At 35.4% G+C, this 22,609-nt stretch overlaps 1 protein-coding gene across 1 annotated transcript in view; it reads left to right on the top strand.

The window, feature by feature from the left end:
* NEGR1 (neuronal growth regulator 1) overlaps nt 1-22,609 on the top strand; it is an 841,474-nt gene that overhangs the window by 650,631 nt on the left and 168,234 nt on the right. The window contains exon 6 of the mRNA XM_084872088.1: nt 1,538-1,689. Within this exon, the coding sequence (XP_084728214.1) occupies nt 1,538-1,689 (152 nt within the window). The remainder of the gene's footprint in view (nt 1-1,537; nt 1,690-22,609) is intronic.

Here is a 22,609-nt window from a genome sequence, read left to right on the forward strand (position 1 = left end):
CTAAAACTTGAACACATTAAGAGGTGAAACTAACATGGGCCTACATAGCCCATATTGTGGTCAGCACATCTTTTTCACAATAAACAGAGGGGCTAGTTAAGGAGAAGTTATTAACTGATTGGCATTCTCATTACAGCAGAATTCATAATGAGAGAGAGAATTTCTTGAAGGGGCACTGAAAGAAGCTTACCAATCCCTGTGGTCTTGGGACATCACCCAGATTCCATTGACTCTGAACTATTAATTATGGACTTAAAATATTAAGTGCAATGTAGGATTAAAATATAAAGTGTGTCTACATGGCTGTGCTTTGTGAGGAATTTGAGTTTATTTGGGTTGAAAAGACCTGTGTTCATAGAAATTGCTGGAGAAAATAATTCAAGAATGTGGTTTTTGCTTTATAAATGCTGCAACAATTTGGTAAAAAAGAACATGCAGAGTAAAAGAGAGGAGATTCATTTAAGGTGTATCAGAGAAAGAGAGATGGGACTAGATCAGACCTAAATGAGGAAGTAAGGCTCTAGATGGCAGAGGTAAAAAAAAGATGATAACTATTGAGTGTAGATTCAGGAAAAGAGTGAAGCAGGTCTGATCATAGCAAGCAGTGAGAACAATGAAGCTATACCAGCCAGGGTGAGAGTGAGGACCTCTGCTGGTAGTCTGGAGAGAGATTATTGAGTAGTCCAGATGGAATCTGGAAAAAATGAATCTATATTAAGGCCCAGAAAAGGTAAAGGACTGTTACAAGCATCTTCCTAAAATGTGGCATAGATAAGACTCAACTTTAAATACTGCCCTCAGTACTATACTTCTGTCTCATTGTACATGGCAGCAGTAAAATGGTGTTGACGCTGGAATCACATTATCTCATTGTAGGTTTAACTTTAATAGGAATTATTCAATAATATCACCTCAAATGGTCTAGACCAGTGGTTGGCAAACCACAGCTCTCGAGCTATATGCAGCTTTTTGGCCCCTTGAGTGTGGCTCTTCCACAAAATACCATGGCCTGGGTGAGTCTATTTTGAAGAAGTGGCATTAGAAGTTTAAGTTGAAAAAATTTGTCTCTCAAAAGAGATTTCAATCATTTGTACTGTTGGTATTTGGCTCTGTTGACTAAGGAGTTTGCTGACCACTGGTTTAGACATGTCCCAACCAGTTTACTTAGAAACTATCAGTTTGTGCTTTTAATGGACTCTATATTTAACTTCTCCTACTCTTTCTTGACTTTAACAAATAAAATGCCATTGTTTTGATATGTTTAATTTTTTAAAATACAAAACAATATATAAATAGGTCATGCATATCTAAGCTCAGTTTGTTAAATAGTGCAAATAATCCCATAAAAACAGTCTACAGCATCTCTTGACTAATATCTATTAATAAAAGAAAAATATAATTGCAACATTATCATGCTATATACCAATTCCAGTAGTCAAAACTGTCTACTATGGGTTGTCATTACAGCCCCATCTAAAATAAAAATGAAAATGATACTTATAATACATACTTACCTATAGTTTATTTTGTCTTCTAGGCTCTTCAATGGCCAACAAGGAATTATCATTCAAAATTTTAGCACAAGATCCATTCTCACTGTTACCAATGTGACACAGGAGCACTTCGGGAACTATACTTGTGTGGCTGCCAACAAGCTAGGCACAACCAATGCGAGCCTGCCTCTCAACCGTAAGTAACACAGTGTTGCCAAAATGCCCCCATGGGCCTCTTGGCTTCTATCTATTAGTAGAGATAAAACATGATAGAGTATGTTCATTTTAGAACTTAACTTGATGTGACATATTCTGTACACAGAGTAACTTGACCCTAAAATAATATGGGTGCTTGAGAATTTTATAATCTCTATAGAAGTCTACATGTGCTTAGAAAAAAATGTCTTAGAGATGAGAAAAGGGGAAAAGTTGCATATATAATAAGATCCACTGAAAAATGTCTTCTGACTAAAGAGATTTAGTTTAGTGAGGTTTTCTTTGTTTTTCGTTTTGTCTTTTAAAACATGTTATATTATCTTGAAACATGGATTCATTTGGGTTGGTTTTACTCTTGGTTGATGTTCTTTAGATACTCATCTTGAAATTGTAATAATTTCATACGCCATAGACACAATGAAATAGTAAGTAAATGATGACATACAAAATATTTTATCTTTAAAGAGAACATTTTTACTCAAAAGTGTATTTTAGAATACAACTTATGGTGTTACTAAAATAGATACTGTATTTATAATAAAGTATATATCTTAGTTCCTAAGGGCTAGAAATGAAAACAGAAGACCAACACAAGGATGAGTTGAGGGGTCTGCTACCTATTATAATGTTTCCTCCTGCAATTCATTTTAGTGCTTTTTAATAGCTGAATCAACAAAAAAATAATATTGTAACCATTAGGTATTCCTTATTTGTAAATGAAATGTTTTTCAAAATGTTGAAAGGAGATGACAGAGAATTCACTGTATTTTCATTTCCACAGTTAGCTGAATCATCCTAATCTCTTATATTCTTATTGAAACCTGATGTCTATATATATGATATCATCCTATGATCCTAAGCTGTCTCTGGAAAATGCAAATATTATTTAGTTAATCACAGACATGATCATTTCCATTTTGAAGAAATGAGGGTGGTATATATAATAGTCCTACTACTTAAAAGTTCCTATAATAAGAAGTTTTATGATTTGTAAACTTTGAATTATCATGATTTAAAAACCTCTGATGTTAAATATATATCAGTTTGTTGTTAATAAAAAAACAGTCATTTGAAAATTATTTGTTTTATATACACTTTTCAAATATTACCTCATTTGTTTTTCCAGCTTAATATTACTTCATAGTTTTATTTTTATTATCTCCACTCTGAAAGAAAAGCATTGCTTGTTGTGCAATAGGCATTTATATTGTTTGAGTTCCTTCCATGAGGATGCTTTATTTAGTGTAATTATGAATAATATAAAGCACTGAAAATATTATAGAGTACTGTGAATTTCAAATTAATGTAAATATTGGTATTTCTTTGGTATGCTATTAATATTTTAAATGGCTTAAATATTCAAGAATCTGAGAGAATAACTGAATTATAAAGGCAAAGTAAAGAAAATTTAAGACTTAATAATATGTTAAGTTTTTGCTATTTAAATTTCTAAGTCACATTTTGATATTTAAAATTGAAGCATTCATGAATGCAACAAATTAGAAACAATGACACTTATTTAAGTGTTCATTTTACTCTGGGGTCCATAACACAGTCACCTGGAAGTGAAGCTCTGTCAAAAGGCTTCTAAATGTGGTATCTTTGGGATGGGCTTCAGTGATCTCACTCTCTCTTTGCCACCAGCTTCCTGTTTTAGAGGTGCTATGAAAAACTAACGCAATTTGTTTTACTTGTTATTAAAGACATAATATGCAATCAATATTGTTTATAATTATGAACATAGCCCTTGAAGTCTGAAGAAATATTAATATATAATACTCTTGAACAACTTCATCTAAAGATCTTATTTTTATATATTTTCATCACTTTACCATATGATATTTGTTGAGAAATCAGGGTCATATCTAATATTTTATCTTTCATATAATCAATACAGTGCCTAATATTTAATAGGCAATCAGCAAATCTTTAATGAATAAATGAATTCAACATTGAGTAAGTGATTGAAAGGATATTGAAAAAATTAATGAACTAAGTTTTAGCTGTATAATGTGCATTTAGCTGTATAATGTGCATATATCTGTAGATATACAAAAACATGACACAGCACTTATTGTTAGCTGACATTGAGCAGATTCTACTCTAATCTCTTCATATGAACTTGCCCATTTAATTCATATACACCCTAAAAAGATAAATTTTATAATTCCCCTCTTACAGATGAAGAAACAGATAAAAAGATTAAAAGATTGGCCAAAGTAAAATGCTTAATAAGTTAATAAATAATAAAGCCAAAGCAAAGCTTGAATCTAGACAGACTAGCTTTGGAGCCCAAGCTTTTCACTCCTACATTTCACTCCTACATCATCACCATGAATGAAAAACCATCAGTGGAGTAAGAGGTAAATTTGCAACATACCCTTTGAAAGAACAAGCATGTAATATGTTTGTTCATCTTGCAGTTTTTACCAGGTTTTCTTTAATAATTTAAAGTGCTATTCTTTTATTTATAAAAGCTCTTTTTGAGGGTAAATTTTTAGATATAAACAACATATATTAGACATCAAATAAATGTAAGTACATGAAAGGTGAATGGGGTCCATGTTTGATTGAAAACATATATAAAAATGAGACTTGGGGATGTTGAAGAACATTTTTATGGTATTTAAATCTCTTTGGAATGGTAAAGTTATCCAACACAAACATTGTGAATCTGCAAACTATATGTATGGGGAAAGGCAGCTTTCCTAAAAGTTGTACAATGCTAGCTGGAGAGAAAGCTATGCATCCCTTGATAAGAATTCCTGTCTTATCTTTACAAGGTCTCTGAGTAGGAAGGTCTTCAATTTCTAAACTGATTCAAGACTAGCAGTCAGTCTAAGCTGACCTAATATTGGTATGTGACTTGTTAAATATATATATATATATATATTACTGAAAATCAGCCTTTCTATAGTTAAGGGATATGTAAAGCTGACTCTCCCATCTTCTTATCCAGGAGAACTATACCCAGGGTCTGCCCCTGTCCTATATACATGATGATATTTGTAATATGCCATGAATAATCAGATCTTCATGCTTTCATGATTTGTATTTCTATATAGTTAATATGTTCAAAAACAGGGTAATAAAAATGTGAGTTAAATAGCAAAGATTTATATGTATAAACACTCTAACTGGTTGATAATAGCATTTCAATAGAACTGTAGCCATTGGGAATCAACTCTCCATCAATAACTATTTAAAATATGTAGACTATTACAAATTAGGGGTAAATTATAATAGCCTAAAGATTATATTAAATAGAGCAAGTAATATCATTACATGCATTATGACTAAGACATAGCTCAAGTACCATTTTAGTCATTACTGTCTTATTTTTTAGAGGCATAACTCTGCAGAATTTATTCAACACAAATTATTATAAGCACAATAAGAGAATGATCAAGTCAGTCTCAATGACTCAGGGCAAGGAATAGAGGGGAGATGACCTAAGGATGTGATTGGTTGAGCCTGGGTGTTGGAATTGTATTGTGTGTGTGTGTGTGTGTGTGTGTGTGTGTGTGTGTAGAAATTATATATATATATATATATATATATATATATATATATATATATAGAGAGAGAGAGAGAGAGAGAGAGAGAGAGAGAGAGAGAGAGACAGAGAGACAGAGAGACAGAGAGACAGAGAGACTCATATGGAACAGCTCTGACATTGCATTATGAAGTAATCTGACATATTTGAAGACATATGACTGGAAACAAATCTGGAAGGAGATAGTTGTGAGATTAGGCTTGATGAGGTGGTGGAATTAGGATAGGAAGAAGTTTGGAATTTATCCTGGCTTTGGAGAGTGAAAATAAAGGATATAAACAGATTTTATTTCTGAAAGATGTTCTTAGTCAATGTGGAAAGCTATAAATTTGCAGTAATAAAGGCAAAAGAAGATAATTGCACACAAAGAGTAGCAATAATGAGAGAGTGAAGAGATAATGAGGAGAGAGGAGTAAGTGAATAGAGATGAGAAAGGGAATTGTAGGACTGTAGGTAAATTCCAAATCTGGAGAGACTAGCAGGCAAGTGTAGGAATCTTGGTAATTCCCAAAAGTTACTTTGGATAGCATTAACCAGAATAGAACACAATGGGAAAATTGGCACTTTTAGATCTGGGGAGAAAGTAGAGATTGAATGAAGAGAAATAAGTTCAACTTTAGACGTATCAGTTGGAAGTGATGTCCAGCTGGATATGAAGTCCAAAATGGAGATGATTAGGAAGTTATCACAATAAAAGTGGTAATTTCAGTTACTTCACTGCCAAGTGCTTAAAACTGGCATAGCTTTAGTTGAGTGAAAAGATGGGCAAGGCCCAAAATTCAAGCAAAATCAACATCAGGAGCATGAAGGAGTGTGCAGAGAAAGAAAAGCATCCTGCAGATGCATGTGACAGTGGAGATGCCAGAGGAAGGTCAGTACTGTGGAACTATGGAAGGAGGCCAGCTCAAGAGGAGGGAAGGTCAGCAATGATGATGCTACATCAGGTCAGAAAAAGTCTGAAAATCAACCACTATCTCTGACAACTGGCAGTTATTGGTGATCTTCACCAGGCCAGTTTCTATAAAAAACTGGGATTTGATGCCACATGGCTATGGATTAAGGTTAAATAAGTAGATGAGGAAGCAGAAACATATCAGTAAGTTTCTCTCTCTGCAGGCTAGACTATGAAAGGAAGAAAACAGGCTAATGATTTGCCTTGATGCCTCGGCAGCTGGTCTGATTTGGATTTCTTAAGGCCCAATTGCTATGTGTCTGTCAATAAGTCTCTCATCTCTGAAGATGCAAAAAAAATGTCAGTCTTGGGTGAACTATACTTGCCATGCTTCTTGCTGTTTTGCAAGCCTCTCTCATTCTATTTTTTCCTCTCATTCCTCTTTTCTCACATGCTTCTTTGGTCCCAGAAAAGAAGAAAGGCTTTGATTTAATATGATTCAATGCCTTTGCCTTCCATGGCCTGCAGGCCTTAGACTGTAATTATAAGAGGGACTGTAGTTCCAAGTACAGAAGCTAGTAATTTTATCTATATAATTACTTTAGGTAGAGTATATACTTATTAAGTAAGGGGAAAACAAACTGTATCATAAAAAAACTATAGGAAAGATAGTATACAATGGAGCCCTCATCTTTTAGATTGTCTATCCAGAAATTTGTGAAATATGTCTGCATTTAAAAATATGTGTGTGTGTGCGTGTGTGTGTGTAAGAGAGAAAGATATATCGAGAGAATGAAAATATTCTGAGTCATTATACATTATCTGTAGATCAGCCTTGGGGAATAAGTGCTTTAATGAAATTAACAATGGATGACAGTGTGCCAGTTGTTCATAGACAATATTTTATAAAGTAAAAATTGGGGTTCATAATTATTTGCCATGTTATTATTATTTTCAACTGTGTTTTTTGCTTCCTGAACCTGAGCAACTGAAAGAGATGATTCCTCTAAGTCTTCTCCTTAAAGAATGTGAATTGCATGGTCCCATCCTGCCATCTATGGGTCCAGTTAATCAAATGTAGACCATCTTTTGATCAGTAATTTAATAACCAATAAAAGTCACGTCTAACTAGTATAAGTAAAACATTTTATATATGCTTCATTTCCAAGTTTCATAAAAGAACAGATTTCTTTATAGAACACATATTAAAAGATCCAAAATCTATAGGGAAAAGGAAAAAGAATTAACTAAGAAGGAGGAGATCTTAGCTACATTAACCAAGTGTTTAAAATGTGCATAACTTTAGTTTAATGCAACGTTCTCCTGAAACTTAATATAAGAAAATATTTGGGGCAATTCAAGCTTTGATAGTAGCAGAGTGTTTACAGTCCAAAATAGATAACAATAATATTATTACAATATGTGGATGCCACCCCCACCCCAATTAATGTGTTCCCAAAAGTGTGGTGTCAAATATTTTGCTGAAAGTTAAGTTATAATGCACACCAACACACAGACACACACACACACACACACACACACACACACACAAACACACACTTATTCATATAGTAAAACATTTGCCTAAGAAATATTACATATAAAATATCCAAAGGATCCACCCATACTGTCTTTTTCTTGCCTTGACAACCCTGTGGAGACAATAATGAAGTTCCAATTTTAAATGATTTATACAATCAGTGCTATATAACTTCCTAGAAAATCTCCTCACATGTTAGAAACTATTTCTAATTTGATGGACACCTCCTCTTTGATATATATCTCAGTAGCTTATATCTGAAAGGAAAATGGAAGAGACTATTGGAGAAAGTGAGAATGTGGATAGCATAACAGTTTTTCCCTGTTTAGATCTGACTGATGCAGGCAAACGTTATTTTTTGACTGATTGGTTGAATATGGAACCAGCTGTGCCCTTGTAAGTAATATTTCATCTCTCTGCTTGCTGCAAATGTCCCACATGCCAGTTAGCAATTGTATGGCTCTCTGTTATTTTTGACTATTATAATGAACCTTGATTCCATGTGAAAGGTGATACCACAAATCTGAATGATTCATGTTTTAGATTGAAATTGATCTCTCATCTTGCAACTTAAAAGAGATGGAGTTTTGGTTGAAAGAGGCAGTAATAAATTTAGACTTGATGATTGTTGAAGACAGCATGCTGTGTGAGGCAACTTGTTTTATCCTCACAGCTTTATGTTAATGTGAAGCCTTTTGTGGATGTCTTAGTAAAAAATATTTGACAAAAATCAGGTTTGCTGTTGTAGGTAGACTTTGATATATCTAAATCTGCCAATGGAATTGCACTCTCCTAAACAGAAATACAGACTGATTATGGATGCAAGCAAATTTGCTGAAATGGAATATAAGGAAAAAAAATAAAAATAAAAAATAGAGGATTTTTTTTCCCTCCCAATCTTAAACTTAGAACTGTGTTCTTGAGAAGCCAGATACAAAATGGTCTTTTGGTGCCATTCATGAGTAACCCAACAGCTTGAAACAGAATAGCTGTTGGAACTTATGCTGCCCCAGCTTGCCAAATTGCCACCTGTGAAAACCAAAAACAAATACTAACAGAGATTTATTAACACATGTCAATTGTCTTAAGTTTATAGCTGGAGTAAGTCTCAGATATTATCTTGTCAATCTTTTTCAAACTTTTCAAACCAATGAATTCCTTTCTTTCTCCAAATACAACTTTATGCAAATCTTTTTATATAACAAATATAAAATTGAGATTACTTTGGTTGATTTGGTGGTAAACTTGTAAAATCCCCTCTTTTTCCTTCTGTATCAAATGATACAGTGACCCTAGGCCCTATTAAAAAGTTATAGTATTCCAGAAAGTTAGGTTTTGTTTCTAATATATTTTATTGATTTTTTACAGAGAGGAAAGTTGAGAGATAGTTAGAAACATTGATTTTAGAGAAACATCAATCAGCTGCCTCCTGCACACCTCTTACTAGGGATGTGCCTGCAACCCAGGTACATGCCCTTGACCAGAATTGAATCTGTGACCCTCCACTCTGCAGGCTGATGCTCTATCCATTAAGCCAAACTGGTCAGGGCCAGAAAGTTAGGTTTTAAAATTCCGGTCTAGACTTCTCTTTGTAGGTGAGGGAACTTAGGCCCAAAGAAGGTGAATCAGAACTCAAAGCTATATATTGTCACAGCAGACCTAGGGCTAGAATGTAACTTAGATTTTTCTACTTCCAGTTTTCTTTCCACTGTACAGCTGACCACCAAACAGATCTGAATCAAACAGATCTGATTTGAAACCACAACCCCACATTGCAGAATGTTGGCAGTTCTCTCAATTCCAAACTTTGAGCTTCAGTCATCTCACCCATAAAATAAGAGGGGTAAAACTTATTTTATAGGATTTTTGTGAAGATTAAATGAGGTCAGATATATAAGGTGACCAGGATATAATGCCTACTCCAAAGGAAGGGCTCATTGAATGTTAGTTCCCTTTCCTTTCCTCTCTGTCATGTATAATCCAAACATTGAAGGGTAAACCAAAAGATGCCCAGATCTACATACCTCAATGACTGTGTAACTTTATCTCACTGAGCATCCCAGAACAGCACTGGTTCTTTGATTCATTCATTAATGCACTTATGTATATCACCATGATATTGTCTTTTCTATTAGAATTATTCATTAAATCAGCCATGCACATAAGCATTCGCTTGCAATGATGAAAAAAGTAGTCAGGTTGATGGAGAAGGTTGTACAAGATTAATTACTCTACTAATGTGTTTCTCTCAGGTTAAGAGGCAATTTGACAGCTATATCCTCAAGGTACTGAGACTATACATACGTCCCCATAGCTGACAAAGGGTCAGGGAATGCCAAAGAGAGAGGGGAGCTTTTGTATTCACCGCTGTCATTGATCAGCCTTGAAATGTAGCAGCCTTGTGGGAATTAGGTATCAAAAAGATATAGAAAGAGCAAAAGAAGTTTCAAATTTAACCATAAAAATGCATTGGGATCCCTAGCTTAATAGTCAGACTAAGTTCTGGCCTTTACTTGTAGAGATACTTAGCTCTCTAGCCTCAGTTTCCTCACCTATAAAATGAGGACTCAATAATAACTGCTTTCCAAATTCTCTTTCAGCGCTAATGCTTTAAGGTTCTAAGAAATCTATATGTGCTTCAAAATAGTATTTATTGATTGTTATTCAAAACAGTTATATTTACTCCTTAGCAAAGTAGAAATGCTGCCAATATTTTTTCCTTCTGTACTTGTTTGTTGTTGAACTCAAAATTATTTCTTATTGACAGAAAGAATTGTATTTTCATGTGTTTTGCTCTGCAGTGAGTTTCCATGAAGTTTAGCTCAATAGCACCACTGGCCTAATCATGTCATCTCTGCAAAGATTTTTACTCTTCAGGGAAATTTCTTCATGTTCACAGTTTCAATTCTGTTGCCCAAAAACCTATGAAAAGGCACTAGAATAGACCTTTGTGCTTGCTGTTTTATTTCACAAAGCTCCAACCCTATAACAAACTAGGCCCAAATGTGACCCTATAAAATGAGAGTTATGCCTATTAAGACACTGAAAAAATAAAAATATGCCAATAGTTCTAGCCAAAAAATAAAAAATAAAAATAAAAATTACCATCCCCTACTTCAATAGTGCATTTCCCAGCCTTTATTCTGACAGAGCATATAAGAGGTCCTGTGAGAGATTCCCTCCCATTATTTCTAAGAAGTCTCTTAAAGAATGTTTACCCATCATGCACTGCTTTCTCTGCAGCTGTGACTAGATTTGAAGTTTGATCTAATAGTTTGATCAGATGATAAGGTCTGAGCTACTCTCCCACTTCCACTTCTATGCTGATTCTTTTTCTAAAAAATGGAAATGCAGCTCCTATTATAAAATTCAAGAATATGTGTGAATATATTGATTATTACAAAGTACTAAATGGCATTATTATAAAACTTCCCATTTCTCCTTGGGCGAAGTCAAGCATAATTAATACAGAACATCACCAAAATAAAAAATAAAGTGAATTGGCTTTTTCCCCCCTGTATTGATGTTTCAGATTTAAGAAAAGAAAGAAAGAATTAATTGTGAAAGCAATGATATTTTAGTGGGCCATGCTTTCTCTAAAATGCTGTAAATTCCATTTCAGTAGCCATAAAGCTGCTGGGGAAGGGTCTAAAAATGCCATATCTTTATTGAATGTGTCCATTCAGCATGGACTTGATTTTCTTACTTATAAATATAATTCATTGGATATTTCTCTCCAGAGATGCAAATTAGATAGCCACCAAATATACTAGTTCTTAAGTAAGATTTGACTAAATCAAGCAAGGTGCGCTTTCATAGAAATGTTATTTCTATGGCATAGCCAGACATGTTTAGTAGGTTGGATGTTTCTAATTCTGTCCTTTATTATAAGCTTTTTCTTCCAGCAGTTGTAAGGAAAAGAGGTAACTCAGGTTACAAAGCTCTAAAATGTTTTAGTAGACAGTCACATTCTCTTCCATTTACTTTATTTTTTTAATTAATCCAATTAATGCACATGTGGAGCATCCTAATTAGTGAGGCTTATCATCTTTCTTGTCAAAGAACCATTAGGTTACTGCTCTGTCCAATTATAAGGAATCACGGGGTTTCTAACGTACTTCATGACTCAAGATATGCCAACATATTTTCCTAAAACTGGAGAGATGATAGCCTATGTTTTAAGAACTAGTGGTTGCTGGTTCTCTTTCTCTGGGTTTGTTTGTGTTGTTCATTATTTCCTCTAGATGTGTGAGATCATGTGATCCAAGAAATACCCTTGTAAAAACCTAAACTGCAACAAGCCATAATGGTTATGCTGAGAGGCAAATGAAGTTCCTTTCTGGGCCAACAGTTCTTTTGCATCCCAATTTAAATCAAACCTCAGAGGGAAAATAAGGGGGGATGGGGTAAGGGGAAGAGATCAACCAAAGGACTTGTGTGCATACATATGGGCCTAGCCAGTGGCCATGGACAATGGAGGGGGTGGGGAGGAATGGGGGGGGGGGAATTTAGGGAGGGGTTTGGGATGGGAATGGGGGAATAAGGACAATTATGTGAGACCATAATCAATAAAAAAAAAAGGACTAGTGGTCAACCCTGTAGGGAAATTTATATTTTCTCCAAAAATAACTCATAACATATTGGGAGCCCTGTGGTTTATGGTATGATATCTTTATTCAAATGAAGATAATATCTAAAATCAAACTATTTAACTGAGTAAATACATTTTAAGAAGACTTGCATAAGCTGTGGTTGCACAACACTGCAGTCTTGGCTCTGCTGGTAAAATATAAATTGAAAGGGTTTATTCCTTTCAAGCTAGCATATTGCCTGTCGGAGTCCATGTTTGACATCTTTTGTTACACCCATTTTGCTTCATACTTCAGAACCACCTGTATTTCCCCAATATCCCTCCTGCCAGCAGCACCTGAAAGCATGGGTCTTAAATGCCAAAATATCCTTAGATTGACACATAATACTATCATAATCACATCCTATCTATTATTTACATTTATTTTCCCTGTGAGCATACTCCCTGATTCCTTTGCACCTCTTATTCTTGCCATCATTATATGTATTTTCAAAAGACAAAAACCATCGCTGACTCACATACTATTAGAGACAGGCTCTTGTCTGCTATTTATGTTCTGCTTTCTGAATTATGTCCTTTTTTTTTCTTTTTTTCTTCCTCTCATTTTTCCTCAACTCCACGACTTAATCATTACCAAAAAAGATAGGTAGATGATTCTCTAATCAGGAGTGTGGATTTGGTATTGAACTGAACAGTTTCTGAATAGGCAAGCTCAACATTGCTTTTGAAAGCTTCATCACTGAAAATGTAATCAAACTTAGCTTACCCCAAAATGATTTAAGTTGCAGCCCAAGGGCCAACCTTTGACCAGGGCAGCGTTCACACTTGCATTGATTCTGCTGCAATTGAATTACTCAGGCAGTTCAGTGCAGTTTCAGCTTTAGCCCTGAAGTACAAATGGCCAATTTGGAAAGCAACTCGGTTGTGCTTGAAATTTGCAGGAAGATTGACTCATATGTTCCCCAGGAAAAATCAGGCTTACTTTTAAAAATATTCTCTTAGTCACAGAATTGACTGCCCAAAGGATATTGTGCTTATTTTTATGTTTGTTTGGATTTGAGAAAATGTTGCTTCTCCCAAAGAATCTCTCCAGATGTTGAAAATATTAGTTCTAATCCTTCAATACATGTACTAAAATTTAGGGCAAATGAAAATTAATGAGGGGGAAATAAGGCAATGTAATATTGTGCTATTAGATATAGAAAAATGTCAGAAATGTATTGAATTTTATAGTTCCAGAAGCAGAAGTTGAAAAAAGAATATGTTTACTGTAATGGAAGCAAAAGAACCTTTTATAGTCTCCATAACATTGCATTCTATGACAACACCTCCCTCTCTTCCTTTCAAAAATATTTTATTAAGATTTGCATAAAATAACATTAGAAACACTCTTCTAGGGCATAGCAGGCTTTCATTATAAATATCTATTTTTTATGTTTATCCCTTGTATTGCATATTAATTGTATAGTACCTACCCTTCTCACAAAACTACTTTATTTTCACACAGACCTTACTATCCCTATGTACCTATTTTATATATTTATAATTAAGATCAATTACAAGATTATATAATTATAAGGGAGTTTTGAGTTATTATATCTCTTTCTACTTTGCTCACCTAGAACTGGAAATAGCTTATATTAAACAGGATGTAGTTAAAGTACCTGACACCCCCTAGGGATTCATTAGTTGTCTTTTCTCTCCTCCATAGCATCACTCACCCTTGTTATAGCTATACTCTCTTGAACTTTATTGTAAGGTAGGGATGATTTGATTCAGTCTCTTTAAACTCATATAATAGCCCCAATACAATTGGGATTTTATTATGTCTACATGATAAACTCACACATACCTAAGTGCCCACACATGCAGGAAATATTCCTTGTTGACATTTGCTGCAACACAAAACATCAACCTCTTAAAATGGACTGTAGCACTATGCCTCATTCCCACTCCATGTGAATTTTTAAGCAACATTTAAAATTAAAGTTGTAAAGCCTCAAAGGATGCTTTCTTATAATGTTTTAATCCTATGAAAACAGAAAGACAAATATCTCACCTAGTCATTAAAAGTGTTCAAAGTCTTATATTATCATCACAATCTATTTCAGATCCAATGTTATCTCTCCTCTAATCTGTCCAGCATCAGAAGAATACACATTAAGTTGCTTTAATACTCTCAACATTAAAGATAAAAAAGAAAGAGGGGGAAAAATTGCTTTTTATATAGGTGGGATCAGTGTGTGTGTGTTTTATATCACTCCCCAAAAATGTTTAAGTTATTTCATTTTCACATTCTTTTTGTTTAAAATAAGAAAACCGTTGTTTATAGGCTACATACCTTGAGGCATATGTCATTATTTTAAAACTTCAATATGTATTCACTCATAAAGTGTATTGACCATCTAAATGCCTAGTTCTTTGCTATGTTAGAAATATAATGGTAAGCTAATAATATTTGATTCCTAACCTTCTGAAGACTGCTATGTTGGAAAGGGAGGTTGGGAGCAAGAGGGGTGGGGGAGGGAGAGAGAGAGAGAGAAGAGAGAGAGAGAGAGAGAGAGAGAGAGAGAGAGAGAGAGAGAGAGAGAGAGAGAGAGAGAGAAGAGAGAGAAAAAGACAGAAAGAGAGAGAAAAAAGAGAGAGAGAGAGATTATAGATTATGAATGATTAAAAAAAATCCCATATGGCTGGAGCACAGAGGACAACTGAAGGAAATGTGGAAAGATGAGGATGGGGAGGAAGGAAGATGCTGGTTCATGAAAGGCCTTATAAACAAATGATATCTTCTTTAGCATGTTCTAGAAGTTCCATCAGCCAAAAACTATTCTGATATACTACTGATAGCTTTTTAAATGTTAGTGACAAAAGAGATAAATAATAATTCCTGGAATTTATGTAATATTTTTGTTCTTAAGTTGTCTCATGTAAAACAAACTCAGATACTAACATAAAGACTACTTTTGATCTGAACCTTAATTCTTCTGCTTTTGGCCCTCCTCAGATACGTATGTATTCCCTCCTTATATGGTTCTAGAAAACCATAAATGCTCATGCCAATTTTCATTTAAAGGAAGAATACTTAGTTTATTCTGTTGACCTAATGTGCCAATTAAATAGTAAAATAATTAGTACTAAACTAGTTAATGAAGTTGTTAAGCCTTTTACCCTCCTCCCCTAATTTGTTTTCTAATATACTGTTAATCTATTCAGCAATGAACATTATAATATTTTGGTCTAATCTCTTTTTTCTTCCAATTATATAGTATGTGGCAAGAAGCTGTCCAAAGATACTTAGGACAAAATTATTTATCTCTATGCACTATATATATTAAAGTTAAATTTTCTTGCCCCATAATAAACACATGGAAAATTTTCCCACATTGTTTTCTGATTTGAGAATCACATGATTAGTAATGTCATAATAACAGTTTATAGCCTTTGAAAATTATTTCCATGTATTATAAAATAGATCATAAAGGTAGTTTTAAAAATTTAGTTAGTCTCCTCCTTCTAGTGAAATATCTGACATAATATGTACTTTCCCCAGCTGAGAGAGCTAAGTTTTTTAGCACAAATTCAGCCCCACTATTAATATAGACACTGAGTGGTCATATTATTATGATCTCTGAATGTATAATAATCTAGCCACTTAGTGTACTTCTCTTGAGTACCTCATTTATTTGATATTAAAAATACTATAAATCATGCATCTGATCAGTTTTCCCCTTTGCACTGGCTGTTAGAAAGCTCATGGCAAATAGGTGGTTGATCTCCAGCAAAAGTCTAGAATACTTTTGGTACCCTTTTGAGATACAAATACACTGAGTAGCCAGATTATTATGCATTCAGAGCTCATAATAATCTGGCCACTTAGAGTAAATGCTTATGATTATGGCTGGTTGTGAGATCAGACTTAGTTTCTAGGCTCAAATATCAAATGAGAAAAGGCAAATTGTAATGCAGTGCTCTGTCTAGATAAGCACAGCTTTAGGAGTTCAGAGTATTAGTATTAGTACTAAAAGCAAACAAATAAACAAAACCGTAGCTCCTAGCAAGTATTCTGCTGATGGTGATTCAAAATCATTCTCTTTAAATACAAAGGACAGCATTATTACCTGGGGTGGTTTATAATAGTTAAGTTCAATGTAAGGTAGCCTAATTGTTAACAGTTTTGAGAAATACAATGTTATGCTGTTGTTGTTGTTTAAAGAGGAAAAGCAGCAAAGTGACAAGTTTACACAAGACAATTTCAAACTAGAAACTGAGCTTGTTTCCACGTAAATAGAAAACAATAAATTGAACTCTATTATAATGTTTAGAGATGATTAATTTAACAGTGTGTATGTGAGTATAAAGCTAGATTAAAAATTGCCTAATATTGATTTCAGTTCTTCATGACCATTATTATGTATATAGTTTATAATTGTTATAATCCATTCTAAAACACCATCAGATAGGAGCTCGTAGTCCCAAACATTGTTGATAGTTTCAGCCATGTCATAGGCTTCTTTATAGATGATCCTTTAAAGCTATAGAATTCTAACATTTGTCTTATTTAAAATGAACTTTGAAACTAAGTATCTAAACAAATGTCTAGAAATAAAAGGAAGTCATTTTATCTATATACATTCTACTTTGCCATTAAAAATCTATGGAACTAAAATACTTAGAGAATCCACCAGTAGAAAAAAAAGTCTTCTGTAAACTAATTTATCATTTTTTATTCATTAATATTAAAATCTTGTGAGACTTGTAAAGGACTGACACAAAATTTTTAAATCTGTAAATAACTTTCTAGATAATGTTTCTGAAGCATCAGTGTTAGGGGTGGGAATAGTTGTGAATGATGGATCCAAACTAATGACTTAAACAAAATATAACTATATTTCTCTCATGTGAAAGCAACAGAGTCCAAGGTTGGCATGGCCTCATAAGATAAATGATATGGCCTTCTTGAATTACTTTGTTCCACTTTGTAGCATCTGTTCTCCATTTCCTTCAATGGGCCAAGGTATGCCCTCTAGTTCAAAGAATCATATCTACACTTTAGGCTGCAGGAAGAACAAAGAGAAGGAGAAGGTCTCACCATTTCTTCTATAAATTCTTCCCAAAATCTGTAAACCACTTACGCTTCCTTTTTTCAAGTAAAACAGTAGTATTTTAAAAATTTTATTAATATATCTTTAATGTATACAACATGATTTTGTACACAAGAACATAGTGAAGTGATTACTACAGTCAAACTAATTATTATATCTCCTCCCATAATTAGAATTTGTGTGTGTAGTGAGAACATCTGAAATATACTCTCTTAGCAAATTCCCAGCAATTAATAGTGTTTTCACTAGAGACCCAATGCACGAAATTTGTGCAAGTGGGGAGGTGGGAGTGTCCCTCAGCCCAGCCTGCACCATCTCACAATATGGGCCCCCTTTAGGGGATGTCTGACTGCCAGTTTAGGCCTAATCCTGTTGGATATCCCTCTCGCAATCCAGGACTGCTGGCTCCTAACCGCAGCCTGCCTGCCTGATCACCCCTAACTACTCACCTGCCTGCCTGATCTCCCCTAACCACTCACCTGCCTGCCCAATTGCCCCTAACCACACATCTGCCTGCCTGATTATCCCTAAAGGCCTCTGCCTGACTTCCTGATTGCCACTAATCACTCTGCCAGCCTGCCTAATGCCCCTCACTGCTTGCCTGCCTGCCTGCCTGATCACCCTTACCCCCTGCCTGACTGCCTGACCACGCCTAACCACCTCTGCCTCAGCCCCTGCCACTGTGGCTTCATCTGGAATGACATCAGGAAGGTCATTCGACTGTCCAGTCTAATTAGCATATTATGCTTTTATTATTATAATCATAATGCTGTACATTAGCTCTCTTGACTTGATCATTTTTCACAACTGCAACTTTGACCAATATCTTTCTATTTCTTTCCAAGTATAATGAGTAAGGAAAATAACTTAATATGATTCTACAAAAGATTCTCAAGTCCCTTGAGCTAAAATAGGGCATATATTTATTGATATTTCCAACATTCAAAAAATATGCTGAATCTTAGAAGGGAGAACAATAACAAAATATTATTAATACATATTCCCTGTCCTTAAGAAACTAAGCATCTATAAATTCTCATCAACCCTTCATCCTTCTATTCTCACCTCTCATTTCATACATGAAGAATTCATTTCATAGAGAGGAGGAAAATACAATTCTTTGGCATAGGTAGTTAATGGTAGAACTTATATAGGAAATTAGGTCTCCTAACACTTTATTTTGGGAACCTATGCTAAGAAAGGCAAAAGACATCTGTGTCAATACCTATGAAGTCTGAGATTTTACCCTACTTATAAGCTAATATTAACTTGCCACAGTTTCATGGCTGCTGGCAGAAAATGCAAGACTCCTGGGTCAGAGATGTAAGATTGTATTACTCACAGCAGCCAGATGTCTCTATGTTTGCATCTGTTCCCTGAGCCCCAAATTCACAAAGGAGCAACATGAATGGCCTACATGGATGCTCTACTTGCCATGAGTTCTGTTAAAGGAGAAGATTGCTGAACTTATGGAACCTAGTGTTTCATAGCAGCGGTAAGCAAGCATGCTAGAGAGAGACATTACCTCTTTCCACAAGACATGGCTTGAAAAAAGAGCATTTACTCATTATTTACTGAGGCCTGGCATTCTAAGAATTCCCAAAAAAACATCTACCAGTCTGAAAGACCCCGAAAGGAGTATCTCCCATCAGCCTGTAGAGGTGGAGAGATAAACATGGTGGATATATCCTCTAAAGGAGCTCTTCCCAAATTGTCCTAGGCACATTAACATACTGAGGACCTTGGTAAATGCAGACTGATTCAATAACTCTGCAATAGAGCCCGAGATTCTAAATTTCTACAACTTCCCACAGATGCTAATGCGGTGAGTCCAAGGACCAGACTTCATTAAATATAAGGCCTTGAGGGAAGTCTGGTTAGGTCTGAGAATGGCTTATTTCAGTCACCATATTCTGGATCCTGGGACTCTATTTCAAAGTCCCAGAGGGTCCTTATAGACCACTGGCTAGGACTTAGAATATTATGGAGACTGATACTAATAATATATGAGAATACCACATATATCTAAGTAGGCCTCAGAATACTGCTTTATTAATTATAATAAGAGAGTGACTTCATTTATAATATTCATTACCATGATCAACTCACTCTGTTCCTAAAATGGAGCTACATGAGGAGCCATGTCATAATCAGAAGTCACTTTATTAATTCATCATCAGAAATCACTGGGTTAAAACAGGAAATACTTGAAGTCTGTAGGATCGGTCACTCACTCACAGTAGCCGAACCCACATGGACACCAAATCATAAACAGCAGGTTGCTTGGTGAGCCTGGAATCAGAGCAAGAAGAGATAAATAAATCAGATACTTAATGGCATCCATGTAAAAATCAGCATTGCTTCATTCTTCAAAAAACATGGCAGTTTTACTAATGGTACAAAATATGCATAAAGTTCAGTAATGATGACTCTCTTTTCTCTGTGTGGTGCATACATCACATCTGTCTCTGAATTTCTCCTCTTTCCAGATTGGCCTCTGACATTCCTCTGACAGGTGCACGCAGCTGACCAGACCCTATCTCTCTGTTTTATCCCCTTGGGAGTAACATACTCTTTGTTTAGAGGTGTGAATATAGTCAATCAGGTTTCTGTCAAGTTCTATTTGCTGTAAAATCTTTTTTTGTCTTTAAGAGGTAATTTTGCATATATCTGTCCCAATCGGTTGCTTCCATCATTTAACTTTCAGAGGGCAAACTCATTTCCATCGTTTTTAATTATGCAGGTGAGGAGGGGCATAGTCTATCCAAAAGCACTCAATCCAAGACCAGACAGTCATCTCATTGCTTACTTATTCAACTGATTATTTGGATTTTCCATAAAAAATAAATTTTCACTTAAATAAAAAAAATAAAATGATCTTTATATTCTCCTTGAAATACTTTTAGGAAAGTTGCCTTTGAAGGCCATGATTATGAATTACATATTAATGTCCAAACCACATCAAATATTGTATAATATTCCTATTAATTTCTATGACTAATCTAGTCAGTACCTGTATGTACTTAGCAGATGTATCTAAAATTTAATGAAAAGTCTTTAATTTTATACATACCACAACACACACATACATGAGTAAATATATATATCTACTCTAGCCAAACTACCTCTACACATACGTAAGCCATGTTCCACTGGAAATTATTGGTTCATTAGCCCAGTATTTGAAAGTTGGAATATCTTTTCTCTATAGAAACACGCATTTATTCATCTTTTCATTGCTAAACATGGACTCTGTGCTAGGATGCATATAAATGATTAGAAATGCAATGGCAATGAGGCAGCCATAGCCCCAATCCTCAATAAATGTATAATCTGTGGAATATGTAGATGTGTTATCAAACAAATGTAACACTCAAGGATCAGACACGACTTTCTAAAGAATCTGGTATCTAGTCTGAGACCTTGAGAATGAGTGAACATTACTCAGGCAAAAGGGAGTGGCTGAGGACTTCAGGGAGATGAAGCAGTGTGTTTAAATCCCCAAAGCAAAGGAAACTTTCCCAGTTCACAAAAGTCTGTTTAGTCCAAAATATACTCAAAGTGGAATCACAAATTCATTGAGATAAGGGGAATGAAAAATATCTAGTTGTTAAATCTCAGGTGTAAAGGCTATATGAGACCTAAAAATGTCATCTTATCGAAGCTTAATACTTGAGGTGGGAAGACTGCAGCCCAATAGCTAGTCCAACATACCCCTGAGAGTTAGTGGCAGAGCTCAGACCAGAAGCCTCCTCACCAGATTCTCTCTACAAACACAGCCTCAGGGGTAGAATCAATTATGCAATGGGATATGCCTGTAATTGTACAGTTGTAGGCAGAGTTCCAATTTAAGATAACATCCATTCCTAGCAGAGCCCTAATCGGTTTAGCTCGGTGGATAGAGAGTCAGCCTGCAGACTGAAAGGTCCCAGGTTTGATTCTGGTCAAGGACATGTACCTTCGTTGTGGGCACATCCCCAGTAGAAGGTGTGCAAAAGGCAGCTGGTCAATGTTTCTAACTCTCTCTCTCTTTCTCCTTTCCTCTCTGTGAAAAAAATCAGTAAAATATATGTTTTTTAAAAAGTCAGACTCAGAGACTTCAATAAATATGTTCTTATATGAACACATATATGCTTTTATTATATATATTTATGTATATCAGTTAGGGATTCATTTTCATTGCTAGTAAATAATGTCTTATAAATAGTGTCTTTAAAAATGTGTGGATTTGTTTTCCTGGTGCAGGCTACAGCCAGCTGCCCAAGAAAACCTGCTATCAGCTACAAAGAGATTAGCAGATGGCTACTACTTCTGCTGGGCTTGGAGGTGCCCAGTAGAAGCCACAATGTAAACCAAAGCTGGCTGCTGCTAATGCCAGGCCTTAGGCCACTTAGCCAGAGGTATGGGATACATAGAAGCCAGATGCTGCTTGTTTGAGAGATTATAGGAAAGTCTGCAACATGAGCCAAGACAGGCCATTTATACGTAAAAACCACTGGAAAGGGCTTGGGTGGGACAAAAAAAAATGTGTATGGCAGCTTCTTAGGGACTCACCAAGGTGGGGTGAACAGTATTAGCCAAGGTGGATGGAGACTTAGATCCATCACCTGGCTCTGTGGGGAAATGGGTCATCAAAGAAACAATGGCCTCTGCCAGCACTTCTGTCTTGGAGAAAGATGTCCCATCCAGCTCTCACCTTGATGCCAAAAAATTCAAGGTGAGAAAAGCTTCCATATCTCCCTGGTGTCTTTCTGGCTGCTGTCCCAGTGCTGGGCTCAGAGCAAGAGAGTCTATATCTGTATACAGGACCTTTAAAAGGAACTCCCTGGGACTCCAGGAGCTTCTGTTTCACTCACCATGCTCCTCACTGGTTTTTACAGCCAGAAGTTATGGGGACTTTTATTCCTGGCACTGAACCCAGGGAAGGGTTTGGTGTGGGGCTGGGGCCCCTGGCTTCTCAGGGGTTACCTCTGCGTAGAGATATCCCTCCTGATTTTTGTCAGCCACACATGAGTGTAGGACCAGTCCTTTCAGAATCTCTGCCCCACCTAACAGTCTTAATGTGGCTTCTTTTTATTGATTGATTGATGAGAGAGAGAGAGAGAGAGAGAGAGAGAGAGAGAGAGAGAGAGAGAGAGAGAGAGAGAAGGGAGTAAGAAAGAGAGAGAAACATCAATTTATTGTTCCACTTATTCATTGGTTGATTCTTGCATGTGCCC

This window comes from Pipistrellus hanaki (assembly GCF_964339955.1).
Source record: "Pipistrellus hanaki genome assembly, chromosome: 2".
Taxonomy (NCBI): Eukaryota; Metazoa; Chordata; class Mammalia; order Chiroptera; family Vespertilionidae; genus Pipistrellus; species Pipistrellus hanaki.